General features: G+C 43.1%; 1 protein-coding gene and 1 long non-coding RNA gene across 3 annotated transcripts; both read left to right on the top strand.

The window, feature by feature from the left end:
* Positions 1-15,674: 15,674 nt before the first annotated feature.
* LOC311141386 lies at positions 15,675-16,989 on the top strand. Its single transcript, XR_014614221.1, has 6 exons — positions 15,675-16,025; positions 16,136-16,189; positions 16,274-16,327; positions 16,616-16,669; positions 16,772-16,825; positions 16,945-16,989. It is a non-coding gene; the product is annotated as an uncharacterized lncRNA (long non-coding RNA).
* Positions 16,990-17,468: 479 nt separating this feature from the next.
* On the top strand, positions 17,469-25,583 carry LOC311141382 (uncharacterized protein). 2 transcript variants are annotated; one of them, XM_084176688.1, is made up of 30 exons: positions 17,469-17,660; positions 17,889-17,942; positions 18,553-18,606; positions 18,794-18,847; positions 18,971-19,078; positions 19,183-19,236; positions 19,412-19,519; positions 19,634-19,687; positions 19,821-19,874; positions 19,963-20,016; positions 20,131-20,184; positions 20,307-20,414; positions 20,499-20,552; positions 20,662-20,715; positions 20,845-20,898; positions 21,049-21,102; positions 21,213-21,266; positions 21,442-21,495; positions 21,619-21,672; positions 21,778-21,831; positions 22,029-22,082; positions 22,392-22,445; positions 22,564-22,581; positions 22,723-22,776; positions 22,928-22,990; positions 23,140-23,305; positions 23,490-23,596; positions 23,686-23,766; positions 23,920-24,102; positions 24,248-25,583. In XM_084176688.1, the coding sequence occupies exons 2-30, from the start codon at positions 17,901-17,903 to the stop codon at positions 24,404-24,406; spliced, it is 2,115 nt and encodes a 704-aa protein (XP_084032814.1). In that variant the 5' UTR covers positions 17,469-17,660; positions 17,889-17,900; the 3' UTR covers positions 24,407-25,583. The 2 variants fall into 2 exon arrangements, with proteins under 2 accessions (XP_084032814.1, XP_084032815.1); XM_084176689.1 differs by having other exon boundaries at positions 17,469-17,664.
* Positions 25,584-25,747: the final 164 nt, after the last annotated feature.

Raw genomic sequence — 25,747 nt, 5'->3', positions numbered from 1 at the left:
GAGGAGAACCTGTTGCCTCCTGCAGTGGAGCAGGGAAGGACTAGTAGTGGCTCTCTCACACAGAGGGGCCAGGGGAACAGTCAGGGGGTCGGAAAGGCTGGCTCTGACCACACAGGCTTGCTGACAGTGGCACCCAGTGAGGGTGATGTCATAGTCGGATCTGACAACAAGATTTACAGGCTCCTTAGTGGTCCTCTAGGGCCAGTTGGCCCTCCAGGAAAACAAGTAAGAATCTCTTAGGGACAGTTTTTAGAGTCAGAAATGCTCATATAGATATCTGTTTTCAAACTCAGATCCTTTAAATATCACCAGGACTTACATGCCACATAGAATCAAAGTCAGTGATTTCATAAAAGCAAAGTGATGTTCTGAACACATTATTTTATGGAGACAGGAAGCAGAATAAACTGACATGAGTGGGGATCTTAGAATAGAGAATAGTCATCCATTTGTTCCTCATGAGAAGTACTTCAGGGGTTTATTCAGCTATGGTTTTCTTGTAAAACACTGATATCTTTGTCTCTATTGGAAAAAATGAAAACATCAGTGGTTTAATAATTGTCTTTAATTTTAATTCAAATATTCCCCACTGCAGCTCACGTAATGCAAAAAAACTAACTCCCTTTAATCTTTTGATTTTTTATTGCTTATAAGTACAGGTTACGGAAATACTGTACAAGCGCTGTGGTTAAATCTACCCATATGACATGGACACAGACTGATTCATATGCATTCTACAAAATTACAGGAGAGAAAATAAACATCTCAAAAAGATGTGGCAGTAATATGCTGCTGCAGACCAAAATGTACACTTAGCCACTCTGTTGCATCATCTTTAAGTTCTATTGCCAAACCGTGATCTTTGCCGGTTGTTCCAGTATTATTATAACTTCCTGTAGATATCTGTCCCTATGTTCACCACATTGTCGTGTTTACAGGGATGTGCTGGCAAAGAAGGCTATCTTGGGTTCAAGGGAGACAAGGTAAGGGAATAGATCACTGGTGAAATAATTGTTTTTAAAATGTTTCAGTAATGCTGCTGATTGATGAGTAAACCCCAAATGACTTATGAATGTCATTTTTATGGTAAATACAGTATGTGAATGTGTTTTTTCAGTGTGTGTGTTGGTTCTATACATAAGGGAAAATCATCTGAAGTTTCAAAGTGGAAATTACAAACTTCAGAAGCTTTTTTAAACCTCAAATACACAGTTTTACATTTCCTGCATTGCAGGAAAGTTCTCCTGCAACAGGGTGATCAAATTAAGATCCTATGTCTGTACCTGTTGTGACTTGCACTTTGTTGACCATCACTTACTGGCATAGACTGCTCTCTTATCTCTGCTTTCCTAGGGATCTCAGGGTGTCAGAGGGCAGGAGGGCAGGAGAGGTGAGACAGGCCTCCCAGGTCCTCCAGGCCTACCCACCCTCTACCTGTGGAGGAACTCCCAGGAGGATTGGACGGACTTCAGGGTGAGATTCTTTCTGTCTGCCCAGTGTCCACCTATCTCACAGCAGCCTGCCTGGGAGTATTATAAAACTTAATGTAACAATGCAGTTTTGGTGTATGTGCTGTGCTGTCGAAGAATAACTTGACCTCCCAGTTCACCTGGATATGCTGTTGGAGGCTATACAGTAGAGCAGCAGCCACCACCGCCCACTGCTCTGGCCCTGGCTCCGGCCCTGGCTCCGGCCCTGGCAGTGACTCAGCCATTGCAGTTTTCTCACCAGACTCCCCAGTCAGGCTATTTCGGACTGGAAATTTCAGCTTTCCTTAATACCACAGTCCAGCCAGGTTGCTGTAATTGAAGGCAGTTGTATATAAACTCAGCAAAAAAAGAAACGTCCTCTCACTGTCAACTTGGCTTATTTTCAGCAAACTTAACATGTGTAAATATTTGTATGAACATAACAAGATTCAACAACTGAGACATAAACTGAACAAGTTCCATAGACATGTGACTAACAGAAATTGAATAATTTGTTCCTGAACAAAGGGGGGGTCAAAATCAAAAGTAACAGTCAGTATCTGGTGTGGCCACAAGCTGCATTAAGTACTGCAGTGCATCTCCTCCTCATGAACTGCACCAGATTTGCCAGTTCTTGCTGTGAGATGTTACCCCACTCTTCCACCAAGGCACCTGCAAGTTCCCAGACATTTAGCCCTCACCCTCCGATCCAACAGGTCCCAGACGTGCTCAATGGGATTGAGATCCGGGCTCTTCGCTGGCCATGGCAGAACACTGACATTCCTGTCTTGCAGGAAATCATGCACAGAACGAGCAGTATGGCTGGTGGCATTGTCATGCTGGAGGGTCATGTCAGGATGAGCCTGCAGGAAGGGTACCACATGAGGGAGGAGGATGTCTTCCCTGTAACGCACAGTGTTGAGATTGCCTGCAATGACAACAAGCTCAGTCCGATGATGCTGTGACACACCGCCCCAGACCATGACGGACCCTCCACCTCCAAATCGATCCCGCTCCAGAGTACTGGCCTCGGTGTAACGCTCATTCCTTTGACGATAAACGCGAATCCGACCATCACCCCTGGTGAGACAAAACCGCGACTCGTCAGTGAAGAGCACTTTTTGCCAGTCCTGTCTGGTCCAGCGATGGTGGGTTTGTGCCCATAGGCAACATTGTTGTCAGTGATGTCTGGTGAGGACCTGCCTTACAACTGGCCTACAAGCCCTCAGTCCAGCCTCTCTCAGCCTATTGCAGACAGTCTGAGCACTGATGGAGGGATTGTGCATTCCTGGTGTAACTCGGGCAGTTGTTGTTGCCATCCTGTACCTGTCCCGCAGCTGTGATGTTCGGATGTACCGATCCTGTGCAGGTGTTGTTACACGTGGTCTGCCACTGCGAGGATGATCAGCTGTCAGTCCTGTCTCTCTGTAGCGCTGTCTTAGGCGTCTCACAGTACGGACATTGCAATTTATTGCCCTGGCCACATCTGCAGTCCTCATGCCTCCTTGCAGCATGCCTAAGGCACGTTCACACAGATGAGCAGGGACCCTGGGCATCTTTCTTTTGGTGTTTTTCAGAGTCAGTAGAAAGGCCTCTTTAGTGTCCTAAGTTTTCATAACTGTGCCCTTAATTGCCTACTGTCTGTAAGCTGTTAGTGTCTTAACGACCGTTCCACAGGTGCATGTTCATTAATTGTTTATGGTTAATTGAACAAACATGGGAAACAGTGTTTAAACCCTTTACAATGAAGATATGTGAAGTTATTTAGTTTTTTGCAAATTATCTTTGAAAGAAAGGGTCCTGAAAAAGGGACGTTTCTTTTTTTGCTGAGTTTATTATTCTTATGATGATACTATAGGTCTAAATGCTAAAATTAGCCGGCTAAATTAGCATGACTCACTCATTATGAGCACAAACAAGCTCTGTGCGATTATATTCCCCAGTATATATCAACATTTCATCCAAATAAACCAAATAATTGTTATTTTGGTAAACATTTTGTTTTCAGTGTGTGAATGCTTTGTGGGTGATAATATGTTTGCTCTTTGTCTTTTCCCTACAACGTTTATCGCTCCAGTTTTGACATCTTGTATACAATATTTAGTCTCAATGGTTGAGTTTGATTACATTATTTACATAAAATAATTAAATGCTTTGTTTCTTGAATAAAATTGATTGCTGCAATTCTGTAAGTGCGTCAACGTGGCAGATAAGTTACTGGAAGTATATTTTAAGGATCAATGAATTTGTGACACAACATAAAAGTTGTATCTTATAATCATACACACATACACAAGACTAGTATGGATTTTATACACAAGAGCTCCCTGCATCTCATTTTCAAATGGATACGTTGTATTCAAACTTTACTTTCTCAAGTCGTGTTTATCTCCCACATAAACATCTTGATGTGTGATTAGATTAGGCAAGTGCATGTTTTTCCATATGTAATGAAAATGTAAACCTAGGCAGGTTTTTATAGACTCAAGGCCCTCTGTGATCCTTTGGGGGTAAAGCCTGCTTCTATTTCAGGGCTGGCTTGTGTAACCCCTTCCCAGTGGTTTCTAGCTGGAGCCTTAAAGCCTGTTTAGATGGCCACAGCTGAATGAGACTGAAGCAGGTCTCCAGCTCCATCAGGAACACTCTGATGTAGCTAACTACAGTAATGAGGCTTGATGTGTCAGCGGAGGGAGAATTGTAACTGAAACCGCCAGTATGATGCAACGGTCAGCTTATGTGCTCTGGATTCCCCCTCTCTCTGCAGTGATTAAAGGCCCTGAGCTGTGTGAATGGTCTACAGTGTTGCTGGCTGCTGGGAGCACACTGGGGGCTCTGACAGCCTGTTAACCCCCACTCACCCTTCAGTTTAGCTAGGCCAGTCTGTGGAGACCAAGATTTAGGGGAGGTCCAGGCCTCTCATCCTTTCTGAGCTTCACCTTAACTGGGCATGCAAGGCAAGCCTTCTGCCCTGGGGAGCAGAACCAGAACCGGAGCTCTGGGCCAAGACAAACACTACCCAAGCAGAGGCAGCCAAGGCGGTTTCATATAAGCCCTATGTGTAATTCTGTGGGAGTCAGTTGCCTCCAACTTACCCAGCCCACAGCTTACAGTGACAGCATGCTCTGTGCCAATGCCACATCCCTTATCTACCATCTGAGCAGGCAGGGAGACTGCATGGGGCTCTCAACACTTTGCCCTTATTTCATTTGGCTGCATCTCAATGCAACGGCCGTAAGTGTTACAAGAAATTATGGTTGAGATTTGACCTTGAGCAAACAGTTGCGTGTTTCCCTCTCAGCAGTATCTGGGTGAAGTAGCTGGCACTTATTCCATATACTGTAATAGTGTTGCAGTAGAGCCTGTATGAGCCCAAATCTACCTGGGAGCTTAACACATCTGTTCTCCATAAAGAAATAACTACATTACCATTCTTGCCATTATATACAGTACAGCAGTGTCTGCATTACAATGTAGTTTTATCACGCTGTTGTTAGCTAGACATGGGGAAGTTGTGTTATTGTCGTAAGGCAGGTTTCGTTCACATGATGTAACAACTCTCCGTCCTATATTATGCCAATGATCTCTGCTTGTTTTTTTCCAGCGATCATCCTTCTTCCAGTTGCTGCAGGCAGGCTGGCCTGTAAGTATCACAACTCTGTTATGTGTACTAGCTGCACTACAGTGGGTCAAAGAGGCTGTGTGTGTCTGAGTGTGTTACTGATGGACCTCTTCCTATTAAATCCTCAGACAGAACAGGGACCTACTGGACCGATAGGGGAAATGGGAAAACCTGGCCTACCAGTGAGTGATATATCCATTTACAGTACACTAATCACAAATGAATTATGGTCATATGCCCTTGCATGAACTTATCAATGCAAAGACATTCATGCAAGTGTAGGTGACGTTGGGCTAGTAACCGATAGGTCGCTGGTTCGAATACCTGAGCCGACAAGGTGAAAAATCAGTCGATGTTTCTCTCCACCTATCCCGTGTATGTGACAATAAAACATATTTTTTTATTTTTCTGCAGGGCATTCCTGGAGATCCTGGACATAGAGGAATGCCAGGACACAGGGGAGACATGGTAATATTAACAATACAACTAGCAACTTGTTATACAAATGTTCTCCTAGTGGTTAATGCACATTCAAGGCTCAGTATTGTCTGCCATCTGAGATCTCCTAGTCTTCTCTGAAGTTTTGTTCTAAGCAGCTAAACGTATGAATCATGCCTGGTGTTATGTCTGTGCCAGGGTTACCCTGGGCCAAAGGGCGTGTCAGGTCGAGCAGGGACCTGGGGCAGAGATGGTGGACATGGCCTGGATGGACAGCCAGGACCACCGGGATTCCCTGGGTTTCAGGTAACACCAAAGACAATCAGATGATACATTATTTACAGTCAGTCTATACATTTTAACTGAGTAAAATCAACTCATACAAGACAAGATTTGATTAGAATGAAATGAGAAAGAAAGTATGGACTTCTATGACTGTAATGGCGATGGTTTCTATTTCAGGGTCCTATAGGCTATAAGGGAGAGAATGCTCCTCTAGGGGAGAGAGGAGATGAGGTGAGAATACCAGTTTAAGGCACAGTACACTACATGTCTGTACGGTACTCAGTACTATTCAGTAGCAAAATGTCCGATTAGTGCAGGGAAGTGGCTGTCAAACAAGCACCCTTCTCCAAACTGTGCCTATGGTCAGATCTCACAGTTAATACAGTATACCCAGTCAGTGGAAACAACCAGTATGACAGTAGGTCCAGGAGCTTTTCCTTGTCACAGAACCTGGAAAACCATGAGACATGCTCTAGTAATAAGCCGTCTAATAAGCCGTCATCATCTAGAGTCTGTTAGTTACTGTGTTCTATTCCCCTGTGATGATGATGACCGATTCCACATTTGTGTGTGAAGCTGCCTGGTTCCCAAACATGCCACCAGTCACCAGCTGGTGGCACTAGGGGACACTGCAAACCCCATGGTCATACATGTTGGTTTATAGCAGGAGTCTCCAACCCTGTTCCTGGAGAGCTACCTTCTTGTAGGTTTTCACTCCAACCCCAGTTGTAACTAACCTTGTTCAGCTTATCAACCAGCTAATTATTAGAATCAGGTGTTCTAGATTAGGGTTGGAGTGAAAACCTACAGGAGGGTAGCTCTCCAGGAACAGGGCTGGAGAGCCCTGGTTTATGGTAACATCACTGGCATGTCTCCTCTGTCTCTCTCCTCACTGAACTACAGGGTTTCACTGGTGAGATAGGTCCATGTGGAGACAGAGGGAAGACTGGAGAGAAGGTAACTTTTTAAATATCAAAATTGCTACTCTTTAAACCTATTTTGTCCTCAAAGTGGAAGTAGGCTGATGTTGCGCTACACGTCCATAAAAGTGTTATTGCACTGCCCTCTAGTGGAAGGAAATTGACGCTTTACTCAACACTAGAGCTGGTTTCTTTTCAACTCATCCAAGCCTGTTTAGAACATGCTTGTATTTTTTTGTGGTTTCACTATCATAGGCATACATAGAATAATTGTATATATTATATTAAATATATTAATTCACTTTTCATTATCATCTTGTAGCCTATGCTTAGTACTGTAGTTTTCCCCAAGTGTAGACATATTACTTGTTATGTTCTCCAGGGTTCTAAAGGGGAGCCAGGGGAACCAGGTTCTGTTGGCCCACTTGTGAGTAGAACACTTCCATCCTCTGGCCCTAATTCAGCTCTCAAATGCTGACAAGTGCTGTTGTATTGACTGTACTGTGGGTAATAAAGATGTTGTGGTTTATAAAGCTTGTGCATCATACAGTAACTGTTTTAATTTCAGGGGCCGGTTGGTAAAAGAGGAGTCCAAGGGTTTTCAGGGCCACTTGGGCCTCAGGTAAGACTTTGCATAACAATCAATAATCCTTATGGAACACAACTGTGTTACAATCCATGCATCCACACTATTTGATGGTGGGGTGTCCTAGATCAGTGGATCCCAACTCCAGTCCTCCAGTACCCCCAACAGCTCACACTTTTGTTGTTACCCCGGACAAAAAACAACTGGTACAGGTGTCCCTCTACATGACTCTCTTCTTGTTAACTGTTTTTCAGGGCGATTCTGGGTATGATGGCGCCCAAGGTCCACTCGGGCCAATGGTGAGTGTAGGAGTCCCATGCAAGCACTGACGGTTACTATCACATCTACCTACATTACCTCCGCAGTCAGAACACACTTGACAAATCAGTGCAGACGTACCACTTGCAGAGGAAGACAATGGACGATGGTAGTTTTTTTATGTTTGCATATTCACATATGTACTGTATGTGCCCAAACAGGGGGCTCCAGGTGTGACAGGCATGATAGGAGCACAGGGGGTGAACGGCTCAAGGGTCAGTATACTGTATTTACCAATGCACAGTGGATTGATGATTGATTGGCACAGACCAAAATTGTGTAGCTGGTCGGCACTCAAAAAGGAGATTCAAGGTTTCTAGTATTTATTTCATTCAGGAGTGGGTAGATAGACAAACATTTCGGCCTTTGTCAGTGTCATCAGTGTCTCCTCCCAAGGTGAGATTCTTTATTGTGAGCTCATTAAGGGTATCGACCGACAGGTGCGTTCATGTGTGCGCTCCTGGAACAGACACACATGTCAATAATGCATCTAAAATATACAATACACAATCTAATATCAAACAAGTAACTTTCTATAATGCATTGGAAAAACATCAATGTCTATAAATAGTTACAGGAAAATAGGAATTAACAATATAAGCTAGGTTCAGAACCCCCCTGCAACAAGCAGCCTAGTCACAAAAAGGGCACCAAATCCATCTCCTCGTTAAGTCCACCTGGGTATAGTGTGCGTAATGTGAAAATCCAAAAGGACTCTCTCTGCAGGAGACTTCTTTCAATATTGCCACCTTTAGCCTGAACCTTTTCTATACCAATACACCATAAGTCCATTCTATGGCCCGCTTCCATAAAATGTCTGGCAACAGGAGAGTGCGGACCAGCTACACAATTTTGGAATTCTATTACATTTTGGTCAACGCACCTGTTCTGAGCGCAGTGGTCACAACAACTTTGATTGACACATACTGCATGGTATTGAATTTTATTTGACAATAGATGAAAAACAGCCATGTAACAGCCATCCTGTGTAAGGGTTTGTCCCTCTGCTGTGTTACTCACAGGGAGAAGCAGGGCCAGATGGACCACTTGGCCGTAAAGGGCCCCCAGTATGTGTCTTTGTTTTATTATTATATCATTGAGACTTCCTTTTTTCTTTTAGACATTTGTTCAAATTGAATCAACAGTCATTCTTATGCGTATTGTTTTTCTCATAGGGTCCTATAGGATTGTCAGGACAGAGAGGATCTCCTGGACTTCGAGGAATCCAAGTAAGCAGGGGCGGACTTGGACCAGAAATCAGCTCTGGCATTTTTCCTTGAGGCCCCACACCGGACCATTTTAGTCCTTGAGGCCCCCATTATTAGTCAGAAAATGATCATTTTGCGCAAAAAAAAACTACTTAAACAGGCCCACTAGGCAAAAAATGTGTGATGGCGAAACAATATTGCGATATCATATACATATCGCAATATTATTTATTGACGATATTATATTGATATTTGACTCCAAGTATCGATTTGTAAACAAATATATGTATATATATTCAAATCAAATTGTATTGGTCACATGCGCCGAATACAACAGGTGCAGACATCACAGTGAAATGCTTACTTACAGCCCTTAACCAACAGTGCATTTATTTTTAACAAAAAAAGTAAAAAATAAAACAACAACAAAGAAAGTGTTGAGAAAAAAAGAGCAGAAGTAAAATAAAATAACAGTAGGGAGGCTATATATACAGGGGGGTACCGGTGCAGAGTCAATGTGCGGGGGCACCGGCTAGTTGAGGTAGTTGAAGTAATATGTACATGTGGGTAGAGTTAAAGTGACTATGCATAAATAATTAACAGAGTAGAAGCAGCGTAAAAAGGATGGGGTGGGGGGGCAGTGCAAATAGTCCGGGTAGCCATGAGTAGCTGTTCAGGAGTCTTATGGCTTGGGGGTAGAAGCTGTTGAGAAGTCTTTTGGACCTAGACTTGGCACTCCGGTACCGCTTGCCGTGCGGTAGCAGAGAGAACAGTCTATGACTAGGGTGGCTGGAGTCTTTGACAATTTTGAGGGCCTTCCTCTGACACCGCCTGGTATAGAGGTCCTGGATGGCAGGAAGCTTGGCCCCAGTGATGTACTGGGCCGTACGCACTACCCTCTGTAGTGCCTTGCGGTCGGAGGCCAAGCAGTTGCCATACCAGGCGGTGATGCAACCAGTCAGGATGCTCTCGATGGTGCAGCTGTATAATTTTTTGAGGATCTGAGGACCCATGCCAAATCTTTTCAGTCTCCTGAGGGGGAATAGGCTTTGTCGTGCCCTCTTCACGACTGTCTTGGTGTGTTTGGACCATGATAGTTCATTGGTGATGTGGACACCAAGGAACTTGAAGCTCTCAACCTGTTCCACTACAGCCCCGTCGATGAGAATTTGCTACTGTAGGTGTGAAAATCCAGATTTGCTACTGTAGGTAGCGTTAGCTAGCGCTAGTCGGCTGTACCTGCGCCAAAACTTCTGTATTTTTCATTCTATAGCTTGTTCTCCATCTTCTTTTTACACTGAACACAAATATAAACGCAACATGTAAAGTGTTGGTCCCATGTTTCATGAGCTGAAATAAAAGATCCCAGACATTTTCCACACACACAAAAAGCTTATTTCTCTCAAATGTTGTGCACACATTTGTTTACATCCCTGTTAGTGAGCATTTCTCCTCTGACAGATGTGGCATATCATGAAGCTGATTAAACAGCATGATCATTACACAGGTGCATCTTGTTCTGGGGACAAAAAAAGCCACACTAAAATGTGCAGTTTTGTCACCACACAATGCCACACATGTCTCAAGTTTTGAGGGAGTGTGCAATTGGCATGCTTACTGCAGGAATGAATTGAGTGTTCATTTCTCTACCATAAGCCGCCTCCAACGTCGTTTTAGAGAATTTGGCAGTACGTCCAACCGGCCTCACAACTGCAGACCACGTGTATGGCGTCGTGTGGGAGAGCGGTTTGCTGATGTCAACGTTGTGAACAGAGTGACCCATGGTGGCGGTGGGGTTATGGTATGGGGAGGCATAAACTATGGACAACGAACACAATTGCATTTTATTGATGACAATTTGAATGCACAGAGATACCATGACGAGATCCTGAGGCCTATTGTTGTGCCATTCATCTTCCGCTATCATCTCATGTTTCAGCATGATAATTCACGACCCCATGTCACAAGGATCTGTACACAATTCCTGGAAGCTGAAAATGTCTGAGTTCTTCCATGGCCTGTATACTCACCAGACATGTCACCCATTGAGCATGTTCTGTATGCTCTGGATTGACGTGTACGACAGTGGGTTCCAGTTCCTGCCAATATCCAGCAACTTTGTACAGCCATTGAAGAGGAGTGGGACAACATTCCACAGGCCACAATCAACAGCCTGATCAACTCTATGCAAAGGAGATGTGTCGCGTTGCATGTGGCAAATGGTGGTCACACCAGATACTAACTGGTTTTCTGATCCACGCCCCTACCTTTTTTTTAAGGTATCTGTGACCAACAGATGCACATTTGTATTCGCAATCATGTGAAATCCATAGATTAATGGATTTATTTCAATTGACTGATTTCCTTATATGAACTGTAACTCAGTAAAACCTTTGAAATTGTTTCATGTTGAGTTTATATTTTTGTTCAATATAAATAGTGAGCCAACATATTTTCAGGACTTTTATTTCCATGACTGATGAACTTCTTTTCTCATGGCTCTCTCTTGTCTCTCTGCAGCAGACATATAGTGAGCAATATGTTTGGAACATCAAATCACAATAAAATTGTAGTATCGAATCGCAATACATATAGAATTGTGAGAATCGTGAGTATACCAATACATATTGTATCGGCACCTAAGTATCGTGATAATATCGTATTGTAAGGTCCCTGGCAAATCCCATGCCTACTAAAAATGGACCCGCCCATCTGTCATTTGCCTAAAATGCCAGATGGCCAGTCCGCCACTGCAAGTAAGACATGCCAGCTAATTTGCACAGCAAATAAACAGGCTCTGTGGTTATAATATTCACTTGATCCTTATGCGTTTTGATATACTGTGTCAGGAAAATAGGTGAAATTATATGATTATAGATAGCCATTTCCAGTTGATTCAATAATAGCACTGGTGGAAATCTCAATGTTCTTGCCAGCTACAGTAGATCTAGGAGGTTACTTGTTGTGTTTTCCTGGTATTCTCTCAGTAAATGTCCAGTTGAGTCTGGGGCTACCTGTTTAGTTTTTGGCATGGTCTAGTCCTAATGACTGCTCCTGCAGACCGAACGCTGGCTCCTGGCAAGCAGAGCAGACAATGGGGCTCTCCCTGAAGCCTTGTAAGACAGCGGTGTAGAGGTGAAAACCTACTTTTAAAATATCCATCTCCTGGCTTGTCTCAGTCTAGTGAAACATTAGCCATATCCAGATGGCCTCATGAAAAGACATAACCATGTGATTCAGATCCTGGGACAGGCCTTATAATCATATTGTTCAGCATTTCAATCATGCAATCATACTGTATGATGACTTAGATGTACTTTATGAACTATTTATAAACAGGCTCTGACATACACAATGTGTATGCATACAACTGGTCTACTTAACATATAGCTTCATCATACGTCAACAATTTATTTTGCTGAAACAGTATTGCATATTCTCATGTATTTTGTTGTCAGGGACATCCAGGGATGGATGGTCTTCCAGGTCAAAAAGGTGACATGGTAAGTTTAGCCACGTTCATCTTCTGTTTAATAAAATGAATATCTTGTCAAAACCCACATAGGCCCAGTCATAAATCAACCCCTGCCTCTATCCCCTAGACACTTGTTGATGGCACCTGGTAGGAGTATGAGTTGGTTTAGTCTATTTGATTATGTTTGTCTATTTCTGATTCTCTAAAGGGTGAAGTGGGGCCAATGGGAATGCAGGGTTTACCAGGCCTTGAAGGGCCCATGGTGAGTCCTTTGTGGATGAGCTGCACATTACTCTACATTTTTATTTGGAGAAACAAGTTTTGGGATAAAACACACACAGCATTCTGCATGGCATAATCAAGATGCCAATATGGACTATCGTGAAAAGTGATTCTAAGAGCTGTTTTGAAACTGGGTCATCAGAATATAAAAGGTTCATTCGCCAGCTTTGTTGTTTGACTTATGGCCACACTGCAGCAATAAAGTTCTTGAAAATCACAAATCTCCATGTGGCTTGCATCTCAAAGCTGGCTTTTATACAGAAACATATGAGTTGACTTCTCACTCATTTTACAACTCTGCCAGCTGGTATTTCACTCACATGTTTTAGCTCCTGGTTTTAGTTCAAGCTCCAAAACAACAGAAATGGAAAACATATTTTGGAAACGCCAATCTGTTTTACAGGGGTTTCCCTATTGGAATGAGGTCATACCTATATTTACTCTTAACATAGTATATAATAAAATGGTCCCTACTTTATCTCACCAAACAATGGGCCTGAGATCAGATCTAGCTAGATACACTGGGATACACTGTAGTGTAGAGAATCAAAAGCATCTGTGTGAAATCCACATTTCACTGTCTCTCTACCTCCTCTCCTCTCTCTGTCTATGTGTCTGTCTTTTAGGGGACTGCTGGAATTCCAGGTCTGAAGGGGGTTCCAGCTGGAACAGTAAGATGTATATAATTATTATCTTGTTTATTAAACAGAAGTGGCATCTTTAGAGAGGAGTGAGGCTCTATTCTATGAATCCTATCTGAGCGGATCTGACTTTTCCTGTAGGGCTTCAGAGGACAAGATGGAGAGAAAGGAGATGCTGGACCCAAAGGAGACAGGGTAAGGACTTGATTATGGGTTTGGAAAGCCTTTTCTTGGAAGCAGTAGTAAAATAGTCATGACTATCACAAAGGTCATGTTCATGAAGATCTCGTAACATGTTTTTTTCTGAAAAACATACATCTTCATATCATATGGTGTTTTGATACCATTTGTATTTTTTTCCGTCAGGGTTCTGTTGGCGCGTCAGGGATCCTAGGCCGTCAGGGTGAGAGGGGTCAGAGTGGCCTCTCAGGCCTTCCTGGTCTCAGAGGTCAAGCTGGCCCCCAAGGCATTCCGGTAAACATCAGGATGACACCTGCTATTCACAGCTTTTATCAACATACACTAATAACACTCCCCATCCTCCTACTGTACCTCTTCTGCTGTTACATACTGATACATGATTAATGTAAAATGTATAAAGTATTATGTTGGATACCTGTAGTTTGTGTTTATGAAATGGCACGGCTCATTTGAACCTTTGATGAGAGAGGCTCTGATCCCTTTCTCTCACATGCAGGGTGAAGACGGAGAAGTCGGCCTCCAGGGAGTGGTTGGAAAGGAGGGGTCAAAGGTCAGGAGAGTTTATCAATGTCTGGTGGAGTGATTACAACAAACTAGACTTAGACTTTGAATGACTTTATTTTTCCTGAGGGAACTTCATGTCCTGAGGGAACAACTAGAGCTCTGCTGTTAGACCTCACCTCTGTTCTAGTCTACTTGCACCTGCATTCAATGAGCCAATATTGAATGGCCAGCTTCCCAAAGATGTCGAAGTCTTATAACCTGAGTTTCAATACAATACAATACTGACTGAGAGTTATGTCATGCCATATTCTTGTATCACATGCCATATACAGACTCATAATCTTCATTTTGAATGTCTCTCTTTGTTTCCACCTAAGGCCCACAGGGGAACTCCAGGCCGTAACGGGAAATCAGGACCTAAAGGACCCAGGGTAACTGTCTCCTCTAATACAGTGTTTCCCAACTCCAGTCCTCCAGTACCCCCAATAGTACACATTTTTGTTGTAGCCCCTGACAAACTCACCTGATTCTACTCATTGAGGGCTTAATGATTAGTTGACAAGTTGAATCAGGTCTGCTCGTCCGGGGCTACAACAAGAATGTGGGGTACTGGAGGACTGGAGTTGGGAAACACTGATGTAATAGATAATCTTTGTAGATACATTACTATACCCTTCTCTGGAAGATGTTGTTGGGACTGGGGGAATAATCACATTCTCCCTCTGATGTCTTCTATTTCCAGGGTCATACTGGACAGCCTGGTCTTTTTGGTATACCTGGAATCCCGGTAAGAGAACAGTACTCATTCTCATATGAATATTACTTGACAGACAATCCTTGATGGATACTGTAGCTATAGTAACAATCAGCTGTCCTTTTTGTGTGTAGTATGTACTGTATGCCAGACGTGTTTGTGTGTATGTCTGTGTGTTCTGTTGCAGGGTTTTAGAGGCCTCATTGGGACTGAGGGTGCAGAAGGAAAGCCTGGTACACAGGTTCCCATTTTATAAGTTTTCATTTTTTAATATAATTTATTAGGATTTTCTACTGACTCCTTAATTGTCTACTGTGCATTGTCAATGCAGTTCCTTGAACAGGTACTAACCCAGCTATTTCAATCATTATTGATATGTAGCCTACACAAAAATCTGAAGTTTCAGGAAACATTTCTGTGTACAGATATGTTGCATAGAACTTTCCTGCACAGCAGGAAATGCAAACTTGTAGTGTATTTGAGTTTTTTAAAGACTTCTAAAGTTTGCAATTTCAACTTTGAAATGTCAGACTTGATTTGCCCCTACAAAAATCTCCATGAATTATAATCCACATAATAATTCACATTTCCTGTTGCTGCAGGATTATTTTCCTGCTGTAGCAAACTGGCTCAAATGAAGATCCTACATCTGTACAAAAAATAAATGTATGGCATGATTTAAATAATATGTGTAATGTGTTGTTGTGTGTGATTGTAGGGTGAGCTTGGCTGTACTGGTATTCCTGGAACTAAAGGAGACAGAGTGAGTCACACCCCTTTAGCCAATCAGCTCTAAACAAGTAAAAGTCAACAGTAAAAAGAACAGAAACACAAATTGCTCAATCATTGCTGAACTCTCATAAACCACAGCAATAAAGAGAGGAGGTGTGATTGGTTCATTATCAGATGATCCTCCTTAGACACAGATGTAACCGCCTGCTGTGGGCCTGTGGTGGTTATTGCTGTCACAGCACTCCTCTTTATACGAGCACCTAAATGTCAGACAGACAAGACTAGATAGGGTACCAGTAAGAGGTTTACAAGGCCCTGAGCATCCCAAGGGGTTTGTAGGCTCAGTCAGTCAGTGTCCTTGTAAGACACATTCAGCATGGCACAGCCGTGGATGATCTGAGGTCATCAACACTGCTTTGTAAAGTCTTGATATGTGATGTTGGTAGGGCACATTGAATTAGGGTATGGATTTGTTGCTACAGTACATGGTTGTATATTCACCAGTTAATGTGTGTTTAACCTCTCTGTCATAAATCCAGGGATTCTCAGGTCTGGGGGGAGAGCCAGGACGAGCAGGTCCCCCAGGTGCTCCGGTATGTCCAACAATAAATGTCGCTCACCTATCATTGCTGAACCTGCACATTCCCCCTCAACCTACTCATTCTTACCCTCTATGTTTGTATCTATTTCATGATGCCAACAGGGTCCTCCAGGAAAGTCTGGGCAAGACGGCAGTCCTGGGCCACCTGGTGATAGGGTGAGTACTGTAGGCCAAAAGCCTCTGTCTCAGAACGAAATATTACCGACATTACTCGTTAATGAGTCTCTGTCTGTTCACTAGGGCTTCACAGGGAAAGCTGGCGTGGAGGGTCGCCAGGGGCCAGTGGGCATGTATGTAAGTGTTACCTGTCCAAACCCAACAAGGTGTTATGGCTAGTGGCCATAACCAGTCTACATTTCATTTATCTTAATGTGTTTAGAAAAGTATTTTTATAATCCCGCTGTGAGAGTTCATGCTCTGTAGGTGTTACTGTAATCTGTTATTTTTTCAAAGAAAAGTGTAACAGATAGATGTTTAAACCAATTATTATCTTAGTGCAGTGGTACCTACTGCTGCCAACAACCAACTTTGTGTGGAACAACCAACTGTAACCGTAACTGTGGAAACCCATTCCTTGTGCAGGGCTACCCAGGAGCAGTGGGTTTAACTGGGAGACCTGGTCATTTTGGAGAGAGGGTAAAAAAAATACCCCCTACAGTTCTACAACATGTTAGTATTAGTATAGTTGTTGATTTCATTGAATGCCACCTGTCTGTCTGTCTGTCTGTCTAACCTCAGGGAGAACCTGGTGTGAGAGGCCCCGCTGGTATTCCTGGGAAGAGTGGACCACCGGTGAGGACACTGTACTGACACTCACATTATGGAGAGAATAGTGTAAACTAATATTGGTGGAAATATTACACATTGGTACCTTTTTATTACCACGTTGATGTTTTTGATCTGTCTTACAGGGGTTAAAGGGATCTCATGGGGAGAGAGGGCCCGCTGGACCTCAGGTAAGGAAGCTCACTTTTTAAGACGTATTTTACTCATACAGACTAGCTTTAGACACACTGGATGAGGTTTTCCCCTGGGGTTATAACCTGACTCTGTTGTGATGTTTTTCTGGTTTATCCACCTCAGGGTCGTCAAGGAGACACTGGACTCAATGGCATACAGGGGTCACCAGTGAGTAGCACTTTTACATCATGTCCTTGTCCTCTTGTGTGGTTAGATGGCACTTTGACAACTGTATGATGATTTGGTCATTTTGTTTTCTAGAGACAGAGGAAGTTATGAGGTCCATGGTTGACTGATGTGAATGCACTATGGTCCATATTTGTCTTGTGGTTGAATCATAAAACAATATGTTTTTATTGTCACATTCACCAGATAGGTGCTATGAAGTGTTGTTTTACAGGGGCAGCCATAGTAGTACGGAGCCCCTGGAGCAAATTAGGGTTAAGTGCCTTGCTCAAGGGCACATCAACAGATTTTTCACCTTGTCGGCTCTGGTATTCGAACCAGCGACCTTTCGGTTACTGGCCCAATGCTCTAACCGCTATGTAACTGGTTTTAGGGTCCTCCAGGCATACCAGGGCCAGAAGGCAGGACCGGGAAGCCAGGCCCCCCAGGAAGCCAGGGGCCTCTGGGGCCTCAGGGGCCAGCCGGGCCAACCGGGTTTCCAGTGAGTGGGTACTTTTCATCTTTCTCATTGTTTCATTCCAATAAAAAAAATTGTCATCGGAGGCCTACCTGTATATTATTCCTGTACCAAAGTTAGAAAGATATTTTAGTATTATTCAAAATTCTGTTGATTTTATATTTTAATGAACATTACAGAGATTAAAATGTATTATCAATACATGTATAGTCACTCTTGAGTCTGGTAATGTATATTATCTACTGTATCCAGGGCTCTCCTGGGATGGATGGAGTGACGGGGCAGGTTGGAGAAAATGGAGTGCAGGTGAGTTCAGTGCCTGTTACAAGAGGGGGGTCGCAATTCCGGAGCGACCCACTAGGTGTCATCCTCCGACAACCTTAGGCACCTCCTCACTCACAGTCTGGACTAATCATCATCCTGTTGGTGTCACCTGTGTCTATCTGTTCACCTGTGTATTTATGCCTTCACTTCCCTGTGTTCCCTTGCTCAGTTTTCTCTGCTAGTTTCTTTATGTCCAGCAGTACTACTCAGTGTCTGATCGGAGATCTATGTACAGGTACTTGAGAAGTGTTCTCCCTGTTTCGTTATTTGTTTCAGTCTTGGGTAGTATTTTGTATTTTGGCTGTCAGATGGTTTTTGGAGACTTATTTGCTCCGTCTTTCTTTTATCGTGATAAGTCCATTATTTTGTATTTTGTCTTCGGGACCACCAGTAAAGATCCTTGTTTCACCATCTCTGCCTACTGCCTACTGTATATCCTGCACCGCACCTGGATCACACCTCACCCCAACCCTTACAAATGCCAGCCCTAGCTCTTGTCTTTTTCTGTTTTCCAATGATAGATTGAAAGGAATCGAGCATGAATCATGACAGTCAGTAATGCATTGAGTGATGTACTGTTGTGTCTGTTTAGGGAGCAGCAGGGCCTGTTGGGGACAGTGGGCCATCTGGACTGGACGGACAGCAGGTGGGCAGTGGATCTGTGTCTGTTCTTAGACAGTCATATACCCATCCACCTCCAATATGACTGCTGTTGTGTTTTTTCAATTTTTTTGTTTTCATGGTGTCAAGTGTGGTATATCATACAATACCTTTGCAATAGTGCTATCATTGCTGACATTGATGACCCTGTACTGTATTCTTCTGCCTCCCAGGGTCTCCCAGGAACAGTTGGTGAGGAGGGGCCGTCTGGCAGGAAGGGGGAACCGGTCAGTGACGTCGTCACAATAGGATTTCCTCCCTTTTTCAGTAGTTCAGTTCAAATGTGTTAATAAGATCTCTCCCTAATCTATCCCCACCTCGCTGACTCCATCTATGTTGCTGTGAGACAGGGAGCTCCAGGTCCCTTTGGAAAGCCAGGGCCGAATGGACTACAGGGAGAGCCAGGGCCACAGGGCTCACAGGGGCTGCAGGGTGAGCCTGGGCCAAGGGGCAAAGAGGTCAGTTGTATTACCCTCGCTACTAAGCTCATCTACAGATACAGGCTGCGATCATTATCAGGGTGGGATGTGGTTTCATGGTTTTCTGTGATTGTCTGTTGCAGGGAGAGATTGGAGGTTTCGGCATCAGAGGAGATCCTGGTCCTAAAGGACAAAAGGTAATGGAATGAACAGAATAAAGTAGGCCTACTTAATATATGCTTTATGTGTGGTTCTATATGTATGATAAAACGCCTGTTAAGATTTTCAGAAGCCTTTGAAAAATGTATTCTTGCTCCTCTGCCATACAAATCCCATTGTGAAACTTTCCATGTTGTTGTTTTTCCTCTCCAGGGGGACATAGGACCTTGTGGATTCTCTGGGTCGGAGGGGCCCTCAGGAGCGCTTGGGGACAATGGGAAAAGAGGAGTGAAGGGAGAGAAGGGCTATGTAGGACTACGAGTAAGTGACTGATAAGGTGTATTCTATACTAATGTTTGATGGTTTAATAGAAGTGATGTGTGTGTGTGATATGTAGATGTGGCCCTTCAGCAGTGTTCTGTTTCTGTTCATCAGGGCCAGGTGGGGTTGATGGGGGAAGCTGGACCATCAGGCTTGTCTGGGCTGGAAGTAGGTTTGAAGTAGACTGGCGTGTATTGAAGGCAAAGCCTATGATAGTTAGGAAATCTGTTATTACTCAGTACTGGCAATGTCTGTAATGGCTTTGTAGAATACTCTGCCTACCAACCTGTTATTGTTCCAGGGTGTTCCAGGGCCTTTTGGATTGGCTGGGGCTAATGGACCACAAGGGCAGAAGGTACAGTATGATGTTGAAATTCTCTAATCACGATCGGGACAATGATGCCTTATAGGTGTACAGTAACATGGAGTTGTCATTTCTCTAGGGGGACAAAGGCCCTTATGGTATGGCTGGGAACTCTGGAAACTCAGGCCTTAAGGTATGTATTGCCAGCACAATTGTTGTTCATTTTCATGTATTCATGTATGAATTATAGAGAGTAATGTAACTGTAGGTTGATGGATTTTATTGAGCTGTTGTCTTCGAATGACAGGGGCTGTCAGGGATCAGAGGAGTGAATGGTGACATGGGGAAACCTGGACCAAAGGTACCTAGTATATCTTGCAATTTATATTGATAAGATTGCAATTCAAACCATATGCACAGTATCATTGACTGAAATTGCATGGACAATTTCTGTCATAATTACATTTTGATGGTTTATTGCAGGGAGTGGGGGGAGGCATGGGGAGACAGGGAGAGATTGGTCCAAAGGGTTTCCCCGGATTTGAGGGGCCCAAAGGCGAGCCTGGAGAGAAAGGAGAACCAGGAGAGCAGGTGAGGCTGATTGAGATGTTTCTTTCTATAGAACATCTAAATTGTTAATTAAGATGACTGTCTGAATGTCTCTGTTGGCTCCAGGGGCCAGAGGGTATTCCAGGCGACAGGGGGCCCCAAGCGTCTCCTGGATTGGAGGTAAGAACACAGACACATGAGAACTGTGGTGTTGATATGTCTTTGGCAACATGACATAAGTTGGTAAACATTTTGGTTTATGTTTTTTTCTACTCATCCCTACTCTTAGGGTTTGCCTGGTGAGGTGGGGCCTCAGGGAACTGTTGGCCCACCAGGACCTTTGGTCAGTGCTACAATAACGTGTTAGATCTTATATACAAATTAAACAGGCATATTCCGATATCTTCACCAGAAATAAATGTCTACTGATGACGTTTTTAGGTAAGTCAACATGAACTTTTTTGCTCTTCAGGGACCAAAAGGTCGACCAGGCCCTGAGGGAAGACTAGGCCAGAAAGGTCAAAAGGTCAGGTTAAGCTTCACCTTTCACCTGTCTTTACAACTACATATACAGTATTTAGCACTCTGTCCCATTCTGACATCCTACCTGTATCAAAGGCCATATCATAATGTCCACTTAGTGTAGTATGTGATTGTGGGTCTTTCTTTTTGTCAGGGGTATGATGGTCGAAATGGGTATCCAGGAAAGACCGGACACATCGGAAGGAGGGTGAGAATTACACCATTGCTTATTCAGTCTCTCTTTTTCATATGTTAAAAATGTATCGCTCCAACTAATATGGATTTTGATTCTAAAAGCTGTTTTTGTTTCCATGTAAGGGGAATCGAGGAAAAACTGGAAGCAAAGGCTTAAGAGGAGGGAGAGGAGAAAAGGTCAGTAATCACTATTGACCGTGAGAAACTGGCCCGATTTTGCATTCGCCATAACATACAGTATAATGTTTATTGACCTTTAATACAATGCTAATGTTTTGCAAGGGTGAGAGTTTGTGTAAGGTCAACGGGGTATCAGATTTTAATCAAGATTTTACCTTCCTATGGCCTACAGGGAAAGAGGGGAGATTTTGGTTCAACCGGGCCTCCAGGAAGACAAGGGCCTTACGTAAGTTATTTGATCTGTTTTGGAAATGCTGTGTGCACTTTTCAATGCCAGGAGGATTAGCTGTATAACTCAATCACTGGGTCCCCAAAACTCAGGAAATAACTTCCCTTGTTTCTCTCAAAGGGGACACCTGGCTTACAAGAAGAGAAGGGTGAAATGGGCGGACCAGGTGTAGAGGTAAGACCTTGACTGAAGCCTCAACAGGATGACCATATGATTGAAGAAGTACAGCACTTTGAGCTCATTTTATGTGAGACTAATGTATTTTCCCTGAACTTACAGGGAGAGAAGGGGAAGATGGGACTAACAGGCCCTCCTGGAGGTCAGGGGTTGAAGGTACTTTAGAGCTCATTTATCCCAAGAAGCGTATTACACTTGAGTCAGATGTACAGATGTACTAAAATTGTTAATTTAGATTCACTATGGATACATTTAGCCTCCATCATTCCCATGTTCATATCCCTATACATTTCCTGTATGTAATAATGGACACAGCTCCATGATGTATTGAGTCAGTCGAGTGTCTGTTTCAGGGGACACAAGGCCCTTTGGGACAGACAGGGACGGATGGCCTAAAAGGAGAACAGGTAAGATGCACCTTCTAGTATCTGTCCGTCTAGTGCAGGGTTCTTCAATTCCGGTCCTGGAGGGCCGAAACACTTCTGTTTTTTATTTCTACCTGGTAGTTAATTGCACTCACCTGGTGTCCCAGGTCTGAATTAGCCCCTGATTAGAAGGAGAGGATGAAAAACAGAGGTGTTTCGGCCCTCCAGGACCGGAATTGAAGAACCCTGGTCTAGTGTGTTCCGACTCAGTGTTCTGTTAAGTATTCATCATTAATCGTGGCATTGCTATTGAGTTGTATTGACAGTGATTTATGTGTTCCGTCTTTGTAGGGAGACATTGGTCTTCATGGGGAATGGGGGACCCCAGGTCTACCTGGACTGCCTGTAAGTTGTCCTTTTTCAGCAATATGCTACTTTATTTCCCTTGTATTTCTGAAAATATAGTAAAGGTAGTTAAACAGAGAAATTAAATGCTAATGTGATTAATTTCCTCTTTCTGTAGGGTTTGTTTGGAGAAAAGGTATGTGTATATAACAGTTCTCTAAATACAAATACACACATTTGTTCCGTTTTTTTATGCATACCTTTGTGTTCTGTACATGTATTATTTGGAGATTGGTGGATTGACTGAGGGCACTGACTAAATGTGCCTAATTATCAGGGTCTAAAAGGATTTGCTGGAAAATCAGGTCCTGCTGGAGTGAGAGGCCTGCCTGTGAGTATGACCCTACTCACTTCACAAAACATTACAAAAACAGCCGCTTAACACCTGTTTAATGAAATCAAAATGATTCCAGACCCAATCTGGCAACCCGGGCAATGAGTTTAACTTTCATATTGTGTTTGTTTTTCCTTGTTTATGTCAGGGCCTCCCTGGACCTCCTGGCCCCCCTGGAACTTCTCTGAACCTCACTCTGGCACAACTCAAGGCAAGTCATTGGTCATCTATCTAAGCACATCCAAATACTTCATTTCAGTTTGGAATTCCCTTGAATTTTGAAACTAATGCCATTCCGGCCAATTCAGCCATTACTATTTATCTTACAACACTTCCTTGTTTCACCCCCTGCCTGACCAGGACCTCATGTACCTGTCAGACAAGCCCAACTACCTCCTGATCCAGACTCTTCTGGATTCATTGCACCAGGACCTGCGCTTGTTCATAGATCCACCAGACGGCACCAAAGAACACCCGGCTACCACCTGCTTGGAGCTCTGGCTCTCCCAGCCCAACTTCACTAACGGTATGGGCTTCTTCCACAATGTGACGACTTCTCCGTTATATTCTAATACCATAATATTGATATCAGTTATTTTAAAGCATCTTAAATGTACAATATGTTTATTGGGTTTGTGTGGGAGTGGTTGTACAGCAGCAGAGATTGAACCCAGCTCCGTTTCTGATGTAAAGGTTGTTCCATGTTCCAGGTATGTATTACATTGATCCTAACCAGGGCAGCCCAGCTGATGCCCTTCTGGTGTACTGTGACTTCACTGCAGCACCAAAGACCTGTCTGTCTCCGCTCCAGCCTCAGGTACTTCCACACACAGAACTATAGATCTTATGTGGTAATAACATATGCTATATGCATGTAATAACATATGAAATACCTTCAAACTTCAGGTGCCAGTAAAAGCATGGCTGAAGGATTCTGGGACAAATAACTCATTTCATTGGTTGAGTTCAAAGGAAAAAGGCTTTCAGGTAAGCCTCAAAACCAATCATGATTCTCAAATCGAATCAAATCAAAGTTTATTTGTCATATGCAATATGCAAAGGATATACGTGGTGTACACAGTACAATGAAATGCTTTTATGTTTCTGGTTCGATTTCCTTCCTTCCATGCCCTCTCCCAGTTTGAGTATCTAGGACCCGACGTGGTGCAAATGAGGTTCCTGAGGTTGAACAGCAGGCTCACCAGTCAGAACATCACCTACTCCTGCCAGCCTGGGAACAGACAGGGGCCAGGCGAAAGAGAGGTGAAGTTCCTGGCAGACACACAAAGACAGAGTTACCTGGGGACATTACAAGATTGTGTGGTATGTTTTTAGACTAGCCTATAATGATTACCATGTACTGTATTAGATTATGATGGTGGTGGTGGTGGTGATGAGGAGGGGAGGCTGTTGAGGGATGGTGAAGAGTCCCTTCAATGCTTAATGTACTTTGTGTTTATCTTGGCAGCCCTCTGAGGAGCTACATTCCGGAGGCCGTCGTGAGTCAGTGTTCCAGTTTGAGAGTGAGGACCTAGATCTGCTTCCCTTGAGAGATCTGGCAGTGTTTGGCAGCAGTGACCTCACGCAGGAGTTTGGATTCACTGTCGGGCCTGTGTGCTTCAGCTAAAGGAAGATAGACACTCTCTCTAAGGACTGCCAAGAGCAGAGACAACAATGAGACAACCACCAGCCAGTGGGGAAATGACCCAGAGAAATGGGAGAGAAACAGATACAGAGAAAGACATCAGTATCTCTTCTCTTCTCATGACATTCTTGTTTATTGCTAAGACAAAGTAGACGTACCAACCAACAGGAAAAAGTGTATATTTTCTCTATCCAAAGGTTGACCAGTTACACATTTTCAGAGGTCAGGGATATTCTTGAGAGAAATGATCTTTGTGTTTTGTTTACATTGATTTTACTTGTGATATTAAAACATGCTTATTTATGTAATTGGTTTAAAATGACTGGGGTTTCTTTAAATGCTAAAGGTTCCAATAATTCTGTTTTCACATACATTCCCCATACTTAATTCAGGTATGTTCTTGACGAAGAGCACTGTGGTTTACACATTAACCTTCACTGCTGCAATTTAACAATGTGTCCCAAATTTGAGACATAGCTAATCTCTATGTGTATGAGCTCCATGCTCACTCTACGTCATATGTACTACTACCCTTACATCTGCAGTTAGAAACATACCAATATTGATCCCTTGGTCAAAAACTAGGGAGACTAATAATATTATGATTATTATTAGAAACTATGACAATGAATTCTGTCTGGTGATAATATTGTATGCATTATTGCATCACCTGATCGATGCAGTAGCCTAATCACAATTTCTACCATTTGTGAAATTGTGATGTTTTGATGTCTGTTGATACAGAGGAACAATGCAGTACTGTAAAAAAAAATGTATCTTTTACGTTTTTCCTCAGTTTCATCTTTGTTTCAAGATATGTGTTTAATTGTGTGATTTACTTAATTTATATGCTGGCCATTTTTCTTTCATATTTTTATTTTCAAGTTTGAATAAATATCAATCATTCATATTCTCTCGTTTTGTATTGTGCCCCCGAGATAATAGTAATTTTGTTTGACGGAAATGTGTGAATAAATGAAGGGACGGAACTAATTCATAATTCATTGGTATTGTCACATGGAATATTACACACAATTTATTGAGCACCCAAACAAGTTGAAAATAAGCTCTTATTTTCAGTAAAACTTGCAACAATGTGATTTTACTAGATTCGAATGAAATTAACTACTTATGTTCGTTTCATTAAAGTCATCGGACGAAGTGTTGACTGGCGAGAAAGGCGTGTAGTTACAATGTATCATCCTCAGACTTGTATCAACGATTGTATTTTGTTGCTTCCGCTCTGTTCGGTCAGGTTACTTTTGTAGCACTAAGCGCGTGGAATGTATATACATTTCATTGCTGCTCTGGGGTAGAGAATCG

Source organism: Coregonus lavaretus (assembly GCF_964263955.1).
Source record: "Coregonus lavaretus genome assembly, chromosome: 14".
Taxonomy (NCBI): domain Eukaryota; kingdom Metazoa; phylum Chordata; class Actinopteri; order Salmoniformes; family Salmonidae; genus Coregonus; species Coregonus lavaretus.
The sequence above is the reverse complement of the archived record's forward strand: the minus strand, read 5'-3'. Positions and strand labels throughout refer to the sequence as shown.